This window comes from Acinonyx jubatus, chromosome A1, assembly GCF_027475565.1.
Source record: "Acinonyx jubatus isolate Ajub_Pintada_27869175 chromosome A1, VMU_Ajub_asm_v1.0, whole genome shotgun sequence".
Taxonomy (NCBI): Eukaryota; Metazoa; Chordata; class Mammalia; order Carnivora; family Felidae; genus Acinonyx; species Acinonyx jubatus.
Genome location: NC_069380.1, coordinates 27,978,959 through 28,001,956, shown reverse-complemented (window position 1 = coordinate 28,001,956; position 22,998 = coordinate 27,978,959). Strand labels below are relative to the sequence as shown.

Sequence of the window (22,998 nt, the reverse complement as noted above, 5' to 3'; positions counted from 1 at the left end):
ATTCCATAATTATATTTTAATTCAAAGTTATCAGATTTTAGTTAGGTTGATTCTGTACATGGAGCCAAAGCTACTTGATTTTATTATCTTAAATGTTGCCTGCCCGGAATTTAGAATTTAGTTTTGAAATATCCTATACTGATATCCTGAGAGCTGGAAAGTCAACTAGAGTAAGGGGTGAAACCCGCTGAAATTTTCAACTGATAAGCAAAGGTCAAAGCATGCTTTAAGATTCTGGCTTAGCAAGGAAATATTACTGTTATACAGAAAGAGGAAACAAAGAAGAAGTAAAGGGAGTGAGGGACTGGGGAAGTAGTGGGAGGAAAAATACACAAACCTTAGTATATTATATATTTAATTTGCAAAGACTGAAGGGAAGACCAGATAAATCATTACAAACAAATTTGCTTGTGACAGAGTACAAATACAATAACGACTGCTTTTGCTGCCATAACCCCCAGGAATAGGAAACCGGGCTGAGCAATAGGAAGGGTATTGCTTAAGGAATAATAGGAAGGAACAGCTTAAGGCAGGGGAGCAGACTGGTTGCCCAGAGAGGTGGGCAGCAGATGCTCTGATGCACAGTGCTGCTGGTGGGTTTTTGCTGCTGTTGTTTGGTTGGGCGTTTTCTTTTTTTAAATTTTTTTAATGTTTATTATTTTTGAGAGAGAAGGAGAGACAGAGGCACAAGTGGGGAATGGGCAGAGAGAGAGAGGGAAACACAGAATCGGAAGCAGGCTCCAGGCTCTGAGTTGTCAGCACAGAGCCCGACATGGGGCTTGAACCCATGAACTGCGAGATCATGACCTGAGTCGAAGTCAGACGCTCCACCGACCGAGCCACCCAGGCACCCCTGGTTGGGTGTTTTCTGACAAGTTGCATGGCTTACGGTGAAATGTAAAAATCTCCAGTTCCTCCCAAGCCTCAGCACTCCCTAGGCCTTCCTCATACTGGGCCAAATTTATAAATATACCCACGTCATTCATTAGGTACTTCTTAAGTTACTACTACAAGGAAGACATTTGCGCTTGCCACCCTTGCTCTATGAATCAAATGCTTGTTTTTATAGGACATTTTAGAAGCTATTGCTAGAAAAAATGGAAAGCTGATTAGAAACTTTTAAAAATTATAACAAGTTATAAAAAGAATTGTTCTTTAGTGCAGTTAATATTTTAAATATTTCAAATTTGGATGTTAGCAAATCTCTTGATATTGGCCTTCATGTGTTTGATGTGTTTGATTACTGCCTTCTACACATTTAATATGTTTCTTAACTGAGATATAATTGGCTTATAACCTTGTCTTCTTTTAAACAAAATATTATGTAGAATTCTAATATTTAAATAATTAAAAATCTATTTTGTTGTCATTAATAAATTGGACAAGATTAAATTGTTAGCCATTTGTGAGAAAAATTAAGCAATGAGATTATAGATAACAGTTATAATTTTTTATTTGATGCAGTTTCTAATTATTTCTGTATTTTATTTTGATTATTGAAGACAATTTCCTTACTAACATGTAACCAAAATAAAATACAGAAATAGCTGAAAACTGCATCAAATATAGTCTAAGATTTTCCCAAAAAACTGTGAATTCTGAAGTGAAAGCTAACATATTACTTGTCTCTCATATTTCTAATGATTATTTGAGCATGTAAAAAAATATATATATCCTATATATTTTTTTTTAATTTTTTTTTTTAACATTTATTTTTAAGACAGAGAGAGACAGAGCATGAACAGGGGAGGGTCAGAGAGAGGGAGACACAGAATCTGAAACAGGCTCCAGGCTCTGAGCCGTCAGCACAGAGCCCGATGCGGGGCTTGAACTCATGGACCGCGAGATCATGACCTGAGCCGAAGTCGGCCGCTTAACCGACTGAGCCACCCAGGCGCCCCTATATATCCTATATTTCTAAGTGAAATTTGAATCAAGTACTTGCAAAATCCTTGAAGTCTTTCTGGAAAACAGTTTGAAAAACACAGTGTTGAAAAACACAGTTTGAAAGTCACAGTTTTGAGCCAAGTAGAAGTAAATCTGAGGTCCTAGCTGAGATTCAACCATTTAGTAGCTTTGTAGCCCAGGTCTGTTTTATCAAGTGTAGGAATGTCCTTCCTCTCTCATGGAACTGCTGGGAGTAAAATAAATATAGAGCTTACAAACTCCAGAGTGCTATATTAAATTATGGTATCATCATCTCATGTTTTAATCAATTACATTCAAATTTTTCTTTGACCTTGGCCTGGCTCTTTGTCTAGGCTCCACTATTATTAACTTTAGCTTTGGATTTCTCTCTGACCTTCGTTTGCCTCTAAGCAGATTCTATTCCAACCCTGGTCCCCTCTTGTCACTCCTGTGTGCTCCCATACTGCCCAGCTGTCTTGCCTTTATAACCCCAGATTAAAATTTTAGGGGATTTGCCATAAAAAGATTTAAGACTGAAAAGAAAGGACAAAATGTAGTAAATTTGTACCATTAATATAGTATATTTTCAATTTAATTTTTGTTATGAACATTTTCAAACATACATAAAAGTAGACTAGTATAATGGTTTCCCACCATACCCATCACACAGCTTCAGTGTCTGTCAAAATTTTGTCATCCACTTTTCCGTGCTACAGTATCTCTAAGCAAATCCCAGAAATCCTTTTATTCTAGTTTCAGTATATATACCTAATAATCTTATTAAAAAGTCTAATAAAATTAGTAACAATTCTCTAAGACCATCTCGATCCGTATTCCATTTGCCCTAATTATCTCAAAGTTTTTTTTTAAACAGTTGTTTTATTCAAGTCAAGAACCAAACAAGGTTCAATTACTGCATTTGGGTTATATGTCCCTTTAAGATTTGTAAAGGATAGGGGCACCTGGGTGGCTCAGTCGGTTAAGTGGCCTGCTTCGGCTCAGGTCATGATCTCGCGGTCCGTGAGTTCGAGCCCCGCGTCGGGCTCTGTGCTGATGGCTTGGAGCCTGGAGCCTGCTTCTGTTTCTGTGTCTCCCTCTCGCTGCCCCTCCCCTATTCGCACTCTGTCTCTCTCTGCCTTTCAAAAATGAATAAATGTTAAAAAAAAAAAAAGGAAAAAGAAAGAAAAAAAAGACTTGTAAAGTATAAAATAGTTCTCCCTGCTTAAAAAAAATTTTTTTTTTCAGGGCACCTGGGTGGCTCAGTCAGTTAAGCATCCAACTCTTGATTTTGGCTCAGGTCATGATCTCATGGTCATGGAATCGAGCCCTGCGTCAGCCTCCATGCTAAGCATGGAGCCTGCTTAAGATTCTTTCTCTTTCTCTGCCCCTCTCCCCCAGTCATGTTCACTCACTCTCACTTTCTCTCTCTAAAATAAAATTAAATTTAAATTAAATAAAATAAAAGTTAAATAAAGTAAATAAAAATAAAATAAGGTAAAATAAATTGTTATCAAGGCATGACATATACACGGTAAAGTAGCCAAATCATAAAGGTATAACTTAAGTGATGAGAGAAAAGAATACACACACACATTCACATTCACACACACATTCTTGTAACCACCACCTAGATAACATAAATAATTCCCTTCCTTTGATAATGCTAGTTACTTGTTAAATGATATAATATTCAGGAAGAATGTTTTAACCTCCTTGTGCATGTTTAAACTTGTTTTGTAAAATAGTAATTCCCAGCAGACTAAGCTGTTTTAACTATTTTTTAAATGCTGAAAATACTATGGAAATGCTATATTCCATTAGCATAGCTAATATGTAGGTTAACTAACGTAGTTACTATGAACTAACCAACATAATGTCAACATTTCTTTGATTTTGAAATTTTGTAAACATGAGTTACCTTCTGAGAATCAGAAGCATTAGCTAGCAATTATAGATGTCATTTATTAATAAAAATACAAAGAAAAGTTATTAAGTAAATGCAAGTTGTTCTGAGGATAAAGCTTCTTAGAATATGGGATTGCTGGCCAGAAAAAAATAGTAAGATTGGAACTATTGCCATAGAACCATAGAATTTTATTTTATTTATATTTTTTAATGTTTATTTATTTTTGAGAGAGACACAGAGTGCGAGTGGGAGAGGGGAGAGAGAGAGGGAAACACAGAATCAGAAGCAGGTTCCAGGCTCTGAGCTGTCAGCACAGAGCCCGACACGGGGCTCGAACTCAAGAACGGTGAGATCAGACCTGAGCTGAAGTCGGACACTTAAATGACTAAGCCATCCAGATGCCCCTAGAACCATAGAATTTTAGATTTGGAATCTATCTTAGAGATAATTTAGGCTAGCTCCTCTCCCCCATTAAATAGATGAGATAAGATATGTAGTTATTAAATCTTTCCTCAGAGCACAGAGTAGGTAATGGTTTTTTAATATATTATGCATTGATATTTGAAAATCATCTTTAATTTCTGATTGGAACTTTTTTATATCAGATGGAAAATGAATTTTTCAGATGATACCTGCCTGCCAATATGCACATCTGTTTGGGCACCATTGCCATATTTTTCTGCATGTAGTGTTTGCATGTTTTATTGTCATTTGCCACTATTAAAAAAATAAGTGAAAAATTGATAAATGAAGATACTGCTACTAGTGATGAAAAGTATAGATGCCATGAATACAATCTGATTGAGATCATAGTGGGAATCATCAAGCATGCTAAATGTGGACTATTGTTGGCTCCAACTGAGTATTTGGTGCAAAATCAACTACATATTTGTGTTCAACTTGGAAGGAAGAGAACAAAACTAAAGAAATAAAATGCTTGGAAATAGCTTGTCAAAGTTATGACTAACATTAATTTAAAATATAATTAGGGATTAAAAATATTTATAACTCTATGAGAAAATCCATGTTCCACTTTCATTTATTTGATTTTTGAATCTGTTTTCTGGAAGTCTATGCATTAAAGTAGAAACTGTATCAGTTGGAGAATGTCTTTTACGTTATTACAGTAAATACATTTATTTATTTTTTTTATTCATTTTGAGAGAGAGAGAGAGAGAGCAAGTGGGGAGGGACATTGAGAGAGGGGGAGAGAAAGAGAGAGAGAGAGAGAGAGAGAGAGAGAGGATCCCAAGTAGGCTCTGTGCCTTCAGTGCAGAGTCCAATGCAGAGCTTGGACAAACAAGGTGATCATGACCTGAGCTGAAATCAAGAGTTGGATGCTTAACCGACTGAGCCACACAGGTACCCCTACAGTAAATACGTCTTTAAATTGCTTTTCTCCAGTTTGCAAGTTCCCAGGTAGTATGATTTTGAAATCATACTAGTGTACGTTTTATTTCAATTTTAAGAATTCTACAGTCACTATTTAGGTGTAGTAAAAAGTTAGTTCATTTCTCCCGAGTGTACATATTTTATATCTTCTGGAATATGAAACTTACTGGATCCTAAGATAGACCATTTCTTCTAATTTTCCCCACAACTTCCATGGCAAGTATTCTCTAACACAGAATCGTACTCTCCCCTCCAGCCTCCACCTGCCTCAACAACATGGTACCTTTGTTGCCCCTTGCATTCCTAGGCCGATGGGCCAACAGGCTCTGTCCCTAAGAATTAGGAAAATGCCAGCAAAAGTAGTTATGATAATGTTATGGCATATGCAATTTCACAAATTATGACAGAAAATTATATCAGGGCAGTGTTGTAACAATAGCAAAGAAAAGGTCCATTTTGGAGTTCTGTAAAGAGGGGAAACTGTCTGTGTCTCCTCTTCTTAGAGGTGGGACATCTTAGAGACACTTTCAGTAAACTTCATAGAAAAACTTTCATGATAGCCTCACTTTAATATTTCAACAAGTTCTATAAAAGTGCTATACATGAACAAAGAGGACAAACCTTGAGGTGGAGCACATGAATGCATCTCTAATAAATAGTAAGCTAGAGTCTCTGGAGAATTGTGATTTTAAAAAGCCAACAGAGGGGCGCCTGGGTGGCTCAGTCAGTTAAGTGTCCGACTTCAGCTCAGGTCATGATCTCACAGTTCGTGGCTTCAAGCCCCGCGTTGGGCTCTGTGCTGACACGTTGGAGCCTGGACCCTGCTTTGGATTCCGTGTCTCCCTCTCGCTCTGCTCCTCCCCCACTCACACTTTGCCTCTCTTTCTCAAAAATAAATAAACATTAAAAAAATAAAAAATAAATAAAATTTAAAAAAATTTGAAAAAGCCAACAGAAAGGTTGAAGGTTAGGAAATACTACTTTTTGTCCGAGTGAAATCTAGAGATGGTTGCCAAAAAACAACAAAGAAAATAAAAATTGTTAAATTGTTAGGAATAATTCATTTATTTCTTAGATAATAAATGTGAACGTTTGGAGTGTGTGTATGTACACTCTATCTATTGAATGGCTTGATTTCATAACACTTAAATATCTGGAAACTTAATCATTATATCACTCACATACCAGAGAAAATTGTGAGGATAATAGAAAAAAATAATTGCTGGAACCTGCTTGTTTTTTCCTTCAAATTCCTAAACTGTATCCATAATAAAGAGAAATATAATTGTTTTAAAATAATTCTGATTTTGTTTTCAGACTCACTAAGCCCGTGCTAGAAAAAGCTGGTCACATACCATTCTGTTGGATTGTTTCAACACCAGTCCCAAAGACTTTTGAAAGACAGATTTTCGTCAGTGTTGGGGTTTCAGATTATTTTTTCTCCTAATCTATTTCTATTGCAAAGAAACCAAATTTATGTAAAAGGAACAAGTAAAGCATATGTTGTTGACACTAACAAAATCTAAATTAAATTAGTCTTGCCTATGACTATACTGGTCACCTTAAGGAAATAGATTTGCAGAGAATATAACTCAATCCAAGTGGCAGGTTGGCTACACAATCTCTTTCCTCTTTAGGAACAATATACTTTCAAGATACCCAGATAATGAACATTACAGTGACAGTGACAACTTTAAGTGACAAATTTATCCTTGTTTTTTCAACATTGCAAGTTCTGTTATGAAAATATATAAGATGCCGGAGATAATGCTTTAAATTTTTTAATGGGATCTACAAATGCTCCTCTCAAGAATTTAATTTAAATATTTGAGAAGGACTTATTATAACCTTAAAAGGACTGTTAGTTAAATTATATAGAGCAAAGTGTATTCATGTACATTTCCGTTTATCACTTAGAATGTCTTGAACTTCTACAGTACGTGTTACACAGCAGATAGAGTATGGGTTTTTTATACAAATGGTCCCTATATTTTGACCTAAATGTGCTTGTTTTAAGTATAGTTTACCTAATTGTGCTTGTTTTTAAAATGTTTGTCAATCAAACCAAATCAGCCTACTGGGTTTACTGAATTTCACCATTTCTTTTCCTCAAAGGATCCTATGTGAAACTGTAAAGGACTTTGTTGCCAAAGTAGAGAAAGCATATGAAAAAACATTGGAAAATGCTGTTGCAGCTGATGCTGTGGCCAATAAAGTAAGCAGGTCACCTTTAGAGCATGAAAGTTTTGACTAACAATGCTGGCATTGAATGGTGTTTTACAGCTAGATTGATTAAGTGGCTTTCTTACCAAAACATCTTAAATCAAGAGAAAAAGTCCTTTTGAATCAGATGTAAGGGATTAAAACATATTCTATTTTATGGTTATCTGGTAGGAAAACTGCATTACTGAAGACCATCTGACAACACGAATTTTATAACTCAACTCCCTTTTCCCACTGATTGACATCTTGAAGGAGAAATGCACAGTAGTCGGGTCACAGGTGGGACATGCAGAGCCACTGGTGTTCCAGTGCAGAGACAGGAATGGCTTTCCATTTCCAGGCAAACTGGGTGTCACGCTCTGTCCTTCCATCTTAGCGCCATTCCTTAAGTTCCCCAGACAGTATGGCCCTTGGTCCCTCTCAGGGTTCTGTTTCTTGCTTTGCCTTTTTCTTTATAGATTTTTTCCCCCTTTATGAGCTTTCTGAGGCTAACATAAGAAACTTAAAAGCTACTCTCTTTGCTCTCATATGTCCATGACAGGGAGTTCTTACAAAAGGTTCTTGGGCTTGAAAAGGAATGGTCTCCTCCAGATTCATGCTGTTGATGGTGGTTTAGCTGAGTGAAAGGAAAAGAAAATAGAAGTAAACATACATTTGACATTTTCAGCCTCTTTTCTTCTTGTTTTTCTACTCTGTGGAGAGCTTCAGAAAGGCCTCTGTAGCCACACTTTTTTCTGTTAACTATTTCCACTGTAACCTTGTGTTAGCATGACATCAAAGGCCAATAAATGGAGGCAGAAGGAACTGGAACTTGTGTGGAATAAAAGGTAAATTAGGCAGTCACATCAACAGCTTCCGTCCTAAATATTTCTTTACCCATAGTCATTCAAGAGAAGCAGACAGAAACAAGGTCCGAGAGCTGGTTTTTCTTTCTCCATCTTCTTTTACTTCTTTATCATTGTGCATTTTCCTTTTTTGCTCTTTTTTTGAACCATTAATCCCTTAGGTGCCCTTCACTCCTTTTAAAACCAAAGCTTTGAAGGAGAGCTTACCAAGGCTCAGCCAGACCTGCAATTTGTGATGCTCAAAACAGTACCATACATTGATTACTTTAAAAAGTTTATGCAATATTCTGTATAATGCATAAATTTTCTGTGTAACGTGTAAATTTTCTGCATAATGTGTCACTTTAATGTGTTTGTTCTTTTAAGAAAAAACAACTATATCTTTATATAGTTATATAGTTGAGACTTTTTTTTTTTTCAACGTTTTTTATTTATTTTGGGACAGAGAGAGACAGCATGAATGGGGGAAGGGCAGAGAGAGAGGGAGACACAGAATCGGAAACAGGCTCCAGACTCCGAGCCATCAGCCCAGAGCCTGACACGGGGCTCGAACTCACAGACCGCGAGATCGTGACCTGGCTGAAGTCGGACGCTTAACTGACTGCGCCACCCAGGCGCCCCTAGAGACTTTCTTTTAAGGGAAAATAGTTATATAAAGATGGTAGAATTGGAATATTCTGGACGTGCATGTAAAAATTCACATAATTGTACTTCTTTTAAAAGTGATAGATTACTTAGTCCATAAACTATCTAAAGTATAATCTATAATAGATGGCCTGTTAATGGTAAATATTAATATAGGCATCTTTCCTCTAAAATCAGAAGCCATTCACTTAAATTATCATTTTCCATTCCCACCAAATGGAGATTCATTAGTGTATTTTTGTTTTCTTAGTGTTCAGTCCTAAATGAAAAGCTTGAACAACTGCTTCAAGCTTTACACACAGATTCCCAGGCTGCCCCCGTTCTCCCAGGCATCAGCTCTCTCATTGTAGAAGAAGATACCGTGGAATCTTCCAGTGAAGAATCTTTGTGTGAAAACAAAGAACAACTCACCGATGACCCTGCAAAACCTTCCTCCCAGAAAGCTGTGAGACCAAACGAAATAATGTTGCGGGCAAACAGTTTAAAGAAAGCAGTGAGGCAAGTCATTGAAGAAGCCGGCAAAGGTACACATGAACGAAATCAGCTTTTGAAGAAGTTAGCAGCATTCTTATATTGCAAGCACAATGGAGTTTTCACACTGGTCAGGCTATACACACATAGAAAATTTTCAGGCAAGACAGAAGATAGGGCCATTAGAATGAAATCTATCCCCTCTCTTGTTTTAGTAGTAAGGATCAGCATATTTATTGTTAAATATGTTAAAGATGTTAAATAAAGTAACATCTCAGAGATAAAGTACACTGGAAATATTGAAAATTAAGTAATAATTATAAAATTTTAAATATCTTCTATGTCATTAGAATCTGTTGAGTTCTCAAAGAAAATCAAACCTGTAAACTACTTTGAAAATACTTTCTTAAATTTGTTTCCTGAATGTTTACGTTGTTTTTTAAAGAGTTTGTAAAAGCTCCACCTATATTTTAATTTTTTGTATTAATATAATGTATATACCTCTCTTAGAATTTTAATAGTGGGCTGAAGTTAACTTTAAAAATTAACATTGAAATCCCTTTTATAGGTTATAACTTGTAGTTGGACTTGTATTTCATCTCAAATTTTTTATTTTTTTCTTCTGGTAAAAATATAACTTTTACAATTTTAAATATTTAGTTGTATAATCTCTAGTACTTAGAGATATCACCCCAAACTTACCAACTAGCGTTGATTTGTGCATATGGAATTTCTTTTGGTTTATGTTTCATTTTCCTTTTTAAGCATACATTAATATTTATGGATTTTACTTTTACTTGTCCAAACATATTTCTCTCCGACTACTTAAAGTTCTGGATGAACAGAGTGTTCACCCTTGTGAACCAGTTAGCCAGTCATTCGATAATGATAGCACAGAAACAGATGAATCTAAAGAAGAATCTAAAGATGATGGTGCAAAAGAGCCTTCAACTGGTAAGAAAACTATTTTGGAATTCAATAAAATGTAATTCTGCTTTTACTTTTCAAAAGGCTTATCGGTTTGTAATAAACTTTGTATTTTAATTTTAACAAGGCTTTTCAAAAGTTAAAGCTTAGATATTCGTGAATAGTAGAATAATAAAGGTAACATTTAGAGTATTGTCAAGTAGTCACATTCCTTTTTTATCAGATAATCTGGAGATCATCATAATGAACTAAGGATTCTGGGACCAACCATAGCTAAATCTCTTCATTTTCCTGAAGAAAAAAGGAAGAAACACCTAAATCAACAGATTTTAACCTGTTTTTAGCCTACAGATGCATTTGAGAATTCTGTGAAAGCAGTAGGTCCCACAGGCACGGAATTTGGCATTTCAGTAGCTTAGCGGTCCCTTGAATTCCACTGATCAGCTCGGATGGTTTGCGAATTTCCTATTGCTACATTAATCTCTAAAATCACTGGACGTCTAGTTACAACCCTATCTCTACTAAAATTATTTTTTCCAGGAAATTAATATGTAGTTGCCTGTTGAAGTTCAAAGATGAATTTATATTTTTAATATTTCAGATTGTATAAAGGAATAGCTGTTAATTTAGTAGAATAAAACAAAGCAGAAATTAAAGTATTAACGAAGCTTGAGAAGTAATATGAAAGTAATCGCATAATACTAATGAAAAGTCAACACTATTAAATCAGAACTGCGTTCATTAAGCTTTTGCTTTATTTTCATTACACATACACTTGGGCAGATTGCTTCATTTCTCTGTGGTTTCCTCGTTTGTGAAATGCGGATAATGACATGCCTACCTGTTGTGAAGGTTGAGGAAGTTAAGATATGTGGAGTGCCTAGAACAGAGTAGGTACATAGTGCTCTGAAAGAGTGTTTGCAGTCATTATCACTATTACCAGTGCTATTGCTATTCCTGCCACTGCCCTTGCTACTAATTACATTAACTTCCAAAGAATTCTCCTTAATTATATGTGAAACTCTTAGCAACTTTGAAATTAGACCTCACATGTCTGGCACGCAACCAATGCATACATATTCTACAACCTTAGCCCTTTTAGACTTTACGTGTACCTATTTCAGCACACGACCCAACTCTATAGCCTTAGACTGTAGGGACCTTAACGGTCCCTGTCGCAGCATATAATCCAATACAGGCATACTTTATAACCCTCTTGACAGATGGCCACTCACTTTCTTTTGTTTTTTTCTTAATATTGTATTTTTTTTTAAGTAATCTCTACACCCAGCGTGGGGCTTGAACTCATGACCTCAAGATCAAGAGTCCCAAGCTCTCCCATCTGAACCAGCCAGATGCCCCGCCACTCACTTTCAATACATCCCGTTCTTAACATCAGCTCTCAATTGTTAGAAAGCTTTTCTCTATATTCAGCTTTATATTTTCTTCTTAAATTTCTACCCATGATCACACTAACTAATGGAGTTTTGTGTGTGATAATGTTAATAGCAACAACTGCTGGCGTTTGTGTGGTGCTTTATGAATAGTTAAAAACAATTTCCTATACATTACCTCACAGTATTGAAGATAACTCTACCATGTGGCAGACCTTTGAAAACAGCTTTCATGGCATCATATCCTCTTCTACCCCTTATATCTTCTTTTCCATATTATCTCCTAATTCTTTTACCAATTTTTAACTTGATTTCAAACTTTTTTGTTTTTCTGGTTGCACTCAATTGGTCAATATGATGCCCCATTTTGAATGCAGCCCTCCAGATAATAGCACACCGCTAGCCATACACTACACATTCTGGGCAATTTTGGTTTTCGAAGGCTTCCCTAAGAGTTCTTGTTATGGAGTGTTCTATAGTAATGCCATATAAGCCTGTTTTCCTCCTGTTTTGTGCAAGTGATTTTTTTAAAATCTAATGATAGTAGTTTATGCTCATCCCTATGAACTTTTATCTTTTCAATTTGGATCTACCATTACATCCTGTCAAAATCTTTGGAAGCTTCATTGTATCGTCTCAAATTTACTTCATCTAGAATTTAATAAGCTGACTTGTATGTTTTCATCCCTTAACGAAGTTGACTTAAGCAGGACTGCAAATGGCATTCTTACAATATGCTGCATGACAGTTTTCCCTAAGATAAGGAAGGCTCTCTTGGGACGATTGGTTTTTCAGCACTCACTGTAAAACGGTAGCTGGTTTTCCAACCAGCTACCACCCCATCTTACTATATTCTCATGAACTGAGCACTTGCATTGTAGTCTGCAAAGAAAACTGAAACATATGGGTATGCAACTATAGATACTGATATTGAAATAGACATAAATTTATACAAGTCTTTAATGTTGCAATATTTGATTTTGTTTTCTAGCTAGTAATCCAATTTAGTGGGAGTCAGTAGCAATTGAAGCATTTCTGTATTAAATAATCGTTATTTTTTTAAGAACATTCATTATATTATTAAATTATGCAATAATTCATATGCCTGAAATGTATAATACAGTATGTTACTATGATCAATGAGATGTTATGTTTAAGAAAAACCATGAAACAGTAATTTAGTTACCTGCACTATTACATCAATCTTAGTCACTAGGATGCTGTCTGCTTTTGATCAGAGATGAATATCAAAAGATTGTTTTTATTAGAAATTAGCCCCAGGTCTCACATCTGTCCAAAAAAAAAGAAAAAAGTGAGCTGTTCTGCTACTTTTCTTTAGTACAACTGGACTGTTTTTGAAGAGACAGAAGAGAGTGTAAGATTAATATGGTTAGTTTGTAATTAGTCTTAGGGAGAGTAAAGAAAATTAAATTTTCAAGTATTTTTAAATTGAGTTTGAGGATTACTGGTTTTTTTTAAAACACCTGCCAATAGCTCCTAATTGAATTAAAGATACTATTTACTCTCCATTAAAAATTACCCCAGTTTAGACAGAATTAAATCTCCTTTTTTGTTGTTTACTTTGAGAAAAATTCTGGTTTGGTATAACTTTTTAAATGTATTCAGCATTTAGAAGAATATGATAGAACCGTTCTGTGTAAATCATTGTTATGAATTTATAATTAATTGAGAAGTGCAGGAAACATATGTCGGTTTCATTTGAAAAAAAATACCATCTTCCTTTCATGTATAGAAGACGATGTTAACTCATGTTTCGCACATTAGCTGTAGGAACTATGTTAATTAATTCTGATCACTCAACATTTATGACAAAAGGAATGCATTGGTAGTATACATTATAACACATATGTTCCATTTGCAAAAATCATCAGGCTTCAAAGTTTCTTTTTATCTTTGTTTATATATATATAATTTATTGTCAAGTTAGCTAACATACAGTGTGTATACAGTGTGCTCTTGGTCTTGGGGGTAGATTCCCATGATTCATCACCTACATAAAACACTATGGGTTGGTCACATTCAAATTATGAGTATTACTGAGCCTTAATTATGATAGGCGTCTATGTTCTACTGATCTCCATCTGTTTGAAATGAGTGATCAAGACCCGTGGCAGAATCCCTCCGTTCAGTAAATCTCAAGAAAGTGAAAACAATGGGAAAAGAATAGGTAAACGCAATGTAATATTTTCAGTTCTGCTAATTGATTTCAACATGCATTAAACTATCTTATGTCCTGAATTTATAAGGACTTGCTTACTTTAATAGCTTTACCATTATCTTTTTTATAATTGGGACTTTTTGCCAACAGTTAAAACTGCACCTGCACCTCGGTCTCCAGATGGCCGGGCAAGTCGTTCCCAAACTGACTCTGGCCCTGGTCCAGCTGTGGCAACCAGCAAAGAAAACCTGCCTGTGCTCAACACCAGAATAATCTGCCCAGGTAGTATAGATTCTGAAACATGGTATTTTTTTAAGTATTTCTGTGAAAATGTATTAAGTATTCACTTCCATGAACTATTGAAATGTGGTCTGAAAGATAAATGTCCCTTTGAGAGAATGTTCTTGTCACTCTTATCAACAAGACTCTAGATCCTTAGACTTGTGTGTGTGTGTGTGTGTGTGTGTGTGTGTGTGTGTAAGAATTACCTTGGAAGTATTAAAATATATGTTTTGGGGCCCTGCCCTGAGAAATTTTATCTAGAATAGAGCTCAAGAATCTGCATTTATTAAGCACCTTGGGTAAATCAATCCTATGTTCTACTACCTCTTAAGTATCTCCACAGCTTTCCTTTTAGTTGTAAGCCACAGGTCTCTCTGTAGTCATTTTTAGACTACTAATATTGCTTCGTTTTGGAACATCTGAGGCATCTATGCCAGCTCTGATGAGATGAATTTACCTCGGGATTCAGTTAGTACTAGTGAAAACCAAAGAACTTGTACAGCAGGGAAGGAGGAAAATAGAGATGTCTCAGATGTCTCCTTAAGTTCCAGTTGTTTGACCTAGTGAGAACTGTCAAGATTTATTCCAGGGTAGATTGGATCCCAAATTACACCCTTAAAGTCAGTCTCTCCTACATGCTCTTTTAAAAGGTGAATTGCAATTCAAAAATAATCATAGTTGGAGACTTTAGTATCCCACTCTCAGTAGTGAATAGAACAACTAGAGAGAGATCAACAAGGAAATAGAAGAACTGAAAGACACATAAAACAAGTAGACCTAACAAATGTCTACAATGCACTCCACATAACAGCCACAGAATGCACATTGTCTAGTGCATATGGAACATTCTCCAGGATAGACCATATATGAAGCCATAAAACAACTTTCAATAAATTTAGAAAGATTGAAATATTATACAAAGAATGATCTTTGGCCACAATGGAATGAAATTAGACATCCATAACAGATGGAAATTTTGGGAATGTGGCAATATGTGGGTTAAAAAAAAATCATAAGAAAAATTTTGAAATCCTTTGATATGAATGAAAACAAAAATACACCATACCAAAACTTACTTGATGTAGTTAAAGAAGTGTTTGGAGGGAAATTTATAGCTGTAAAGGCCTATATTAAAGAGGTAGAAAGATCCCAAAACCTAACTCTCCACCTTAATAAACTGGAAAAAGAAGAGCAAACATACTGAAAGCAATCACTAGGAAGGAAGGAAGAAATATTGGAGTGTAAAGACATGACAAAGAGAATACAAAACAATACAGAAAATCAATGAAACCAGAAGTTGGTTCTGCGAACAGTTTAACAAAATTGACAAGTCTTTATCTAGAGGGACCAAGGAAATAAAAGAAGATTCAAATTACTGAAATCAGGAATAAAAGAGGAAAGATATCACTAACAACCTTACAGAAATAGAAAGGATTATAAATAAGGGAAAGCTATCAACATTTCATGGCAATAAATTAGATAACTTCAATGAAATGGACAAACTCCTAGAAGCATGCAAACTACTAAAACTGTGTCGTAGACTCTGGGTCTGGAGTTCTTTCTTGTCTAGCAAGAAAGTGGGATGCAGAATTAAAAATGCGAGAGAGAAGCTGATGTCCAGGAGAAGACAAGAGCCCCGAGTAAGGGTCCTTGTTCTGTTTTTATTAGGATCAGAAGGCTTACAAACGTGGTGATGGGTGTGCACAAAGAGACAGTGAAATCGTGAACATTAACTCATGGGCGTGAGGGAAAGGGGGTTTTGAAGATATGCGGGGGGGGGGGGGGGTAGGGATTTGGGTTAATACAAAACAAAATCCTGGTGTTGGGCAGAAGGTTGTTTATAGCAGACAAGAGGCACCACCTCTGTTTACCTAAACTGGTCTAGGGGACAAGAAAGACAGAGCATGCTACCTCAGGGTCAACAAGGCACCTTTCTTTTGCTAATTAGCTAGTTGCCCTCTGGGCAACTTTGCCCTGCTTCAGTCTCTAGCCTTATTTACCTGTTCACCTAATTTGGTGCTTCCTTCCTGTGAAAGCAGCTTTCTGCTATTGTAAGTACTAAATTGGGGGTTGTTTCCACCCTGAATACCTAATCTTGTTTACCTCATATACATTTGTCCTATACTGGGGCCTTTGTCCCACCTTATCTATACTGAGGCCTGTGCCCAGGCCTTACCTATACTGGGGCTTTTGCCCCACCCTATCTATACTGGGGCCTTTGCTCCACCTTATCTAATCTTACTTACCTAATCTTGTTTACCCAAACTTGGGTGTGAACATCCTATGACTTTCTAATTCTTTATGCCTTGTTAACCCATTGGCAGAGGCTCAGAAAATTCCTAAGCTTATTCCCACAAAACCCATTCAAGAAGAGAAAATCTAACTAGACCTATAACAAAACTCCTTACAAAGAAAAGGCCAGGTCCAAATCACTTCACTAATGAACTCTGCCAAGTGTTTAAAGAATTAATATCAGCAGTTCACAAACTCTTCCAAAAACTAAACGAGGAAAGAACATTTTCCACCTCATTCTTTGAGGCCAGTGTTACCCTGGTACCAAACCAAAGATGTTCAAGTCACTAACCATCAGGGAAATGCAGATTAAAAACCATAATGAGCTGTCACCTCACACTATTATCAAAAAACAAACAAACAAAAAAATCAAAAGACAACAAGTATTGGGGAGGATGTGAGGTGCCTGGATGGCTCAGTTAAGTGTCCAGCTCTTGATATCAGCTCAGGTAATGATCTCACAGCTTGTGGGATCAAGCCCCATATTGGGCTCTGTGCTGACAGCTCAGAGCCTGGAGCCTGCTCCAGATTCTGTGTCTCTCTTTCTCTCTGCTCCTCCCCTGCTTGCTCTCTCTCTCTCTCTCGCTCTCTCTCTCTCTCTCAAAAATAAACATTAAAATTTCTTTTTTAAAAAACTAAAATTAGGACTACCATATGATCCAGCAATCCCACTCTGGGAATTTATCAAAAGAATTGAAATCAGAATTTTGAGGAGATATTAGCACTCCCATGTTTATTGTAGCACTATTCACTACATCCAAGACATGAAAGTGTTATGCCCAGAATTCGTGATCCCCAAAGACCACTAGGGAGCCGAGTCCGATGCAAAAGCAAAGAGCCTTTATTCGAGCTAGCTCGAGCTCAATCCCCTACCTGCACCGAGGCAGCGGTGAGATACCAGGGAAAGAGAGTGAGTTTCAAAAGGACAAAGGTTTTATTGGGGCCTGGGGGCAGTTGGTGAGGTAATGGGTATGGCCTCAGCCAATTGGCTGGGGAAGGGTCCTGGGGAAGGGTCCGAGTCCTGTTAGGCAGGTGAGGGGGGGTTACTCAAGGGGAGGAGGTGTGGTCAAGGTGAAGGACACAGAACAAGATGGAGTCGGCTGGCGTAGGCCCGCCCTTTCAAAAGCAACCTAAATGTCCACTGAGTGATAAATGGATAAAGAACACATGGTATATACATACAATGGAATATTGTTCAGCTTAAAAAAAAAAAATCTGTAATCTGTCATAATGTGAATGGACCTGGAGGAAATTATGCTAAGTGAAATAATTCAGTCACAACATTGCAAGTACTACATGATTCACTTCCATGAAGTATCTAAAATAGTCAAAACCATAAAATCAAAGAGTGGAATGGTGGTTACCAACAACTAGAAGTAAGAGGAAATGGGGAGTTGCCAGTCAAGCTACATAAAATTTCAGTTAAGCAAGGTAAGTTCTCAAGATCTGGTGTCCAAAATTGTACCTAGAGTTAACAATACTGCCTAGAGTTAACAATACTGTACCTAGAGTTAACAATACTGCCTAAAACACTTAAAAATTTGTTAAGAAGGTAGGTCTCATAGTAAGTGTTCTTACCACAATAATATAAAGTAAAAAGTTAAGGACGCCTGTGTGGCTTGGTCGGTTAAGTGTCCAGCTGTTGATTTCAGCTCAGGACACGATCTCACAGTTGTGAGATTGAGCCCTGCATCAGGCTCCATGCTGAGCTTAAGATTCTCTTTCCCTCTGCCCCTCCCTGTTTACACATGTGCTCACTCTCTCAAAAAAAAATAAATAAAAATTAGGAAAAAAGTTAAAAACAAAACAAAAAAAGAGCTATCCCTGAGTCCTGGGCTCACCTGACTGAGTCATTCTCCTTTTCTAATGGTTGGTTGGTAAGCCCTCATCTTTGGTCTACCTCTTTAATGATCTTCAAATAAATTCATTTTACATTTTGCTCAGCTTTTCAGTTTTCCCTCAAAGTGAGGAGGGGTAGTTGGTCTGATGAACTGACAATATGCCATCATCAAAATGGTACATTGATTTTTAGTTTTTGCAGATTCTGGGTTGTTGTGGCTTTCCATGAAACTTTCTCCTCTCATAAATCAAAAAGGATAAATGAAAAGGAAGAAAGAAAGAAGACAATCCATAGGATAAAGGAAAATATTTGTAAATAGTATATGTGATAAGGGACTAGTATTCAAAATATATAAAGAGCTCTTAAAATTCAACGGTAAAGACAAATACTTCAATTTAAAAATGGGCAAAGGATCTCTTGCAAAAAGATATTCAAGTGGCCAATAAACACATGGAAAGATGCTCATCTTCATTAGTCATCAGGGTAATGCAAATGAAAACCACAGTGAAATACCACTTCACTTTACTGGGATGGCTATGATCAAAAAAGGCAGATAATAACAAATATTGGCAAGGATGTGGCAAAATTGGAACTTTTATACTTTGTTGGTTAGCATATGAAATGGTGCAGCCATTTTGCAAAAACAGTTGGGCAGTTCCTCAAAGAATTAAACAGAGTTAACATATAACCCAAAAACCCACTACTAGGTATACACCCATGAGAAGTGAAAATACACGTCTACACAAAAACTTGTACGTTACTGTTTATAGCAACATTACTCATAATAGCCAAATAGAAGAAACAACCCAAATAATCATCAATTGATGAATGGAAAAACAAAATGTACAATATCCATACAGTGGACTATTAGTCATCCATTAAAAAGAACAAAGAACGGGGGTGCTGGCTGGCTCAGTCAGGGGAGTATGCAACTCTTCATCTCAGGGTTATGAGTTTGAGCCCCGTGTTGGGTGTAGAGATTACTTAAAAATAAAATCTTTAAAAAAAAGAATGAAGCACTGATACATGCTGCAACATGAATACCTCTGAAAACATTATGCCTAGTGAAAGAAGCTTGACATAAAAAGCCACATACTATATGATTACATTTATATAAAATGCCCAGAGTAGTCAAGTCCCGAGAGAACATAGGTGAGTGGTTTCCAGGGTTTGAGGATGTGGGGAATGGGGGGCAAGGAAAATGACTACTAACAGGTACGGGGTGTTTTTTGTAGAGTAATAAAAAATGTTCTAAATGTGATGGTAGTGATCATTGCACAACTTTGTGTATATACTACAAACAGACAAATTATGCACTTACTTAAAAGGTGAATTTCATGGTATGTGAATTATATCTCAGTGAAATATTAAAGTAGATAAACCCATAACATGTTTGATTCTGGAAAAAGACCTCCACATCTAGAGGTTATATTTCTATTCAAACCTGAAACCATGAGATGACCTTTCTGGCTAAAGCTGTAAATATGCCTGACCTTAAAACATTTTAGAAAATATTATCCTTTTCTGTGGCTGGAGCCTGATTCTTCACCTGTCTAAAGTGTGCTTCTTTTCTTACCAAAATAGTGGCTTTGTCCATTTATTTACTTATGTAGACATAAAAGAAACTGGCATAACTAAGTCTGCCGTGGCAGATTCAAAACTATGAAAATAAATGACAGAATAAAATTCATTTTGATTATTTAATAAGCAGCTAAACTTTGTAGCTGAAATAATGAATAATTATCTTCTAAGAAGACCACACTGTTGAGGAAAGGAATATTGGCTTAAAAAAAGGACTTTTTTCCTAATTTCCTAGTGGTTCTCAATTCCAGGACATACTTTTCTTCACTATTCTTTCCTTTTTGTTTGTTTATTCCCTTAGGCCCTTGTTATTTTTCTTCTTTGCAGAGTTTAATGCTTCTAGCCTCAGTTTTGGGTTGGGTAGATCATAAAATTGATTAGCTTTGAATATCGTAACTACTTAGTAGAAAGCTAACTGCTTGTTGAAATAAATTTGAGGTTTTACATATTTAGAGGTAAGATAAATGCTTCACTTTTTTGCGTTCAATACTGCTCTTAAATACCTGTGCCTAATATTTTCATACTTACCGTTGATACCAACACTGGGATTTCACTTAGTATATCTGTTAATACTTTTAATTGAATATTATTATCTATGCTTTGAGCATATGGAAGTAGTAACACCGTGACATTCTTGCTAATTCAGCCTTTATTGCAAATTCCTTACAGATTTACCGCCTTATTTGCTATAACATAGGAGGTAATATTTACTTGTTGAAGTATAGAATCACTAGAATGGTAAATGAGAAACTGTCACAAAGAGACTCTTATTTGAGTCTTCATCAGCTGCATTTTTTATGACAACATATGGATCCTGGTTGTAATCACCAATGTTATAGTTTTTGGTTTTGAATAATGAGAAGATTAGACACTGAAAATCATGCTTTGGGGGCAAGGTATCTGAGATGAAGCCTGAAAACAATGCACTGGCTCTTTCTTTATCTTTTTTCTTAACATGTGATCCTGTATGTATTTATTTTTCTGTCCAGGTTTAAGAGCAGGATTAGCTGCCTCAATTGCTGGGAGTTCTATTATCAACAAAATGTTACTGGCAAATATTGATCCTTTTGGTGCAACGCCATTTATTGACCCAGATCCAGATTCCGTGTAAGGAAATACTTTTGTAAATATCTCGTTTTGACTTTTCTTGTTTCTACTCTATATGAATGGTAAAATTGTCAATGCGTTACAAGAAATATGCTTCCCCATATAAAAAGGGTCATCAGGGGTGCCTGGGTGGCTCACTCGGTTAAGTGTCCGACTTCGGCTCAGGTCATGATCTCGTGGTTCACGAGTTCGAGCCCCGCGTCGGGCTCTGTGCTGACAGCTCGGAGCCTGAAGCCTGTTTCAGATTCTGTGTCTCCCTCTCTCTCTGACCCTCCCCCCATTCATGCTCTGTCTCTCTCTGTCTCAAAAAATAAATAAACGCTAAAAAAAAAAAGGGGGTCATCAGAAAATTTCAAAAGTTGATGATGATGAGTACATTGATGCATTTGAAACACAGTTGTTTTCAGGATCTGTTCTCGAGGTAGGTCCTGTCTAGCCCATTTCCCTATGGCAAAATGAGGCATACTTGTATTCACTTTTCCCTGCAATATTGTGTTATTTATTTCAGGAAGCATCTGGCCCACATTGATCTCTTCCCTTCTTAAAAGTACAGGTGTTTTTTTGTTTGTTTTTTGTTTTGGGGTGTTTTTTTTTGGCAGTTCAGTATGAACTTTTACTTCTGCATATAATTTTTCTCTTGTTACATCTCATTTCTCTAATGACACTCCTCAAAGACGTCACCATATTTTTTTAATTTAAATTCATGTTAGTTAACATATAGTTTGTCCATTGATAAGAGTACAGCGAAGGAGACTTTCTAATGATCAAGAAAGGAGGATTGGCACCTGACTGCAAGACCCTCCCACTTATGTATGTAGTAAAGGGTTCACGTAGGAAGTAAAAGAACCAAGGTTTTATTACAAGTTTTAGAAAAGCGTTACTATGATTCTGTCTCTGCTTGGCCCCCTATCCCTTTTACCACATGTACCAAAAATTACACATATGTACTGGGGTTGTACACATGGCATATGAACAGGAATTAATTCCTGCTAAGTTTTACTCTCTTCTGTAAGGAATGGAAACTTAAATGGTTTTAAGTGCTGTTTTGTGTGCAAGTTGTAATTGTTATGAATCTGAAATTGACTCTTATGTACTTTTCCATATTATCACAGAGATGGATATTCAGAAAAATGTGTCATGAACAATTACTTTGGGATTGGATTAGACGCAAAAATTTCATTAGAATTTAATAATAAGAGAGAAGAACACCCTGAAAAATGCAGGTAATTTTGGGTAATAGTTATAATGTTATTACAGGAAGGCAATTTCACTTTAATTTCATTTATTACCTCTTTTGCTTGCTCTGCCTTTAAAGATGAATAAATAATAGCTATTGAAATGTCTGCCAATATTTATTTTCAGGAGCCGAACTAAAAATTTGATGTGGTATGGAGTCCTCGGAACCCGGGAGTTATTACAAAGGTCATATAAGAATTTAGAACAGAGAGTTCAACTTGAGGTAAGTTCATCTTGAAGTAAAGATATTTCATGTTATCTTACTTAGAAAAATAATTTCATTTGGGCAACTCAATTGGCTTCAATTCCTCTTTGAGTGTTTAAACACTCAGTGGAAGTGATTACCAACTTTATACTAAGGGAGGGCTAGACCCTGGATATGACCAATACACTTATCATTATCATTGGCGCCTGAAATTTGGATGCTACTGTGGAGTCTTGGTGCCCCGTGAGAAGGTGCAGCCATGAGAGTGCATTTATAGGAGAGCATTTGTAACAGATTCTCACAGATATTCTCATTTAAGTTTATAAATCTTGACCCAATTCTATGATGGCCTGATGTTTCAGAAATCCCTGAAAAAAACATTTCTAGTAAATAGACTCTTAATTCAAATGTATATTCGTTCCAATTATTTCTAACAATAGTTAGTAAACTAAAAAGAGATCTTGAGCATTTAAATTTTTCAGTAGTTTTTTACTAATTTAAATGGGAAATTAAGGACAGCAAAAGTTATTTAATCTCCAATAAGAGGAGAAAGATGGTTGGAGAC

At 36.2% G+C, this 22,998-nt stretch overlaps 1 protein-coding gene across 9 annotated transcripts in view; it reads left to right on the top strand.

The window, feature by feature from the left end:
- The window catches only part of DGKH (diacylglycerol kinase eta), a 186,214-nt gene that overhangs the window by 133,567 nt on the left and 29,649 nt on the right, over positions 1-22,998 (top strand). For all 9 annotated transcript variants that reach the window (XM_053216075.1, XM_053216082.1, XM_027064918.2 and 6 more), the window contains 7 exons: positions 7,322-7,421; positions 9,170-9,443; positions 10,222-10,344; positions 14,041-14,172; positions 20,875-20,992; positions 22,105-22,215; positions 22,355-22,451. In XM_053216075.1, the coding sequence (XP_053072050.1) occupies positions 7,322-7,421; positions 9,170-9,443; positions 10,222-10,344; positions 14,041-14,172; positions 20,875-20,992; positions 22,105-22,215; positions 22,355-22,451 (955 nt within the window). The remainder of the gene's footprint in view (positions 1-7,321; positions 7,422-9,169; positions 9,444-10,221; positions 10,345-14,040; positions 14,173-20,874; positions 20,993-22,104; positions 22,216-22,354; positions 22,452-22,998) is intronic.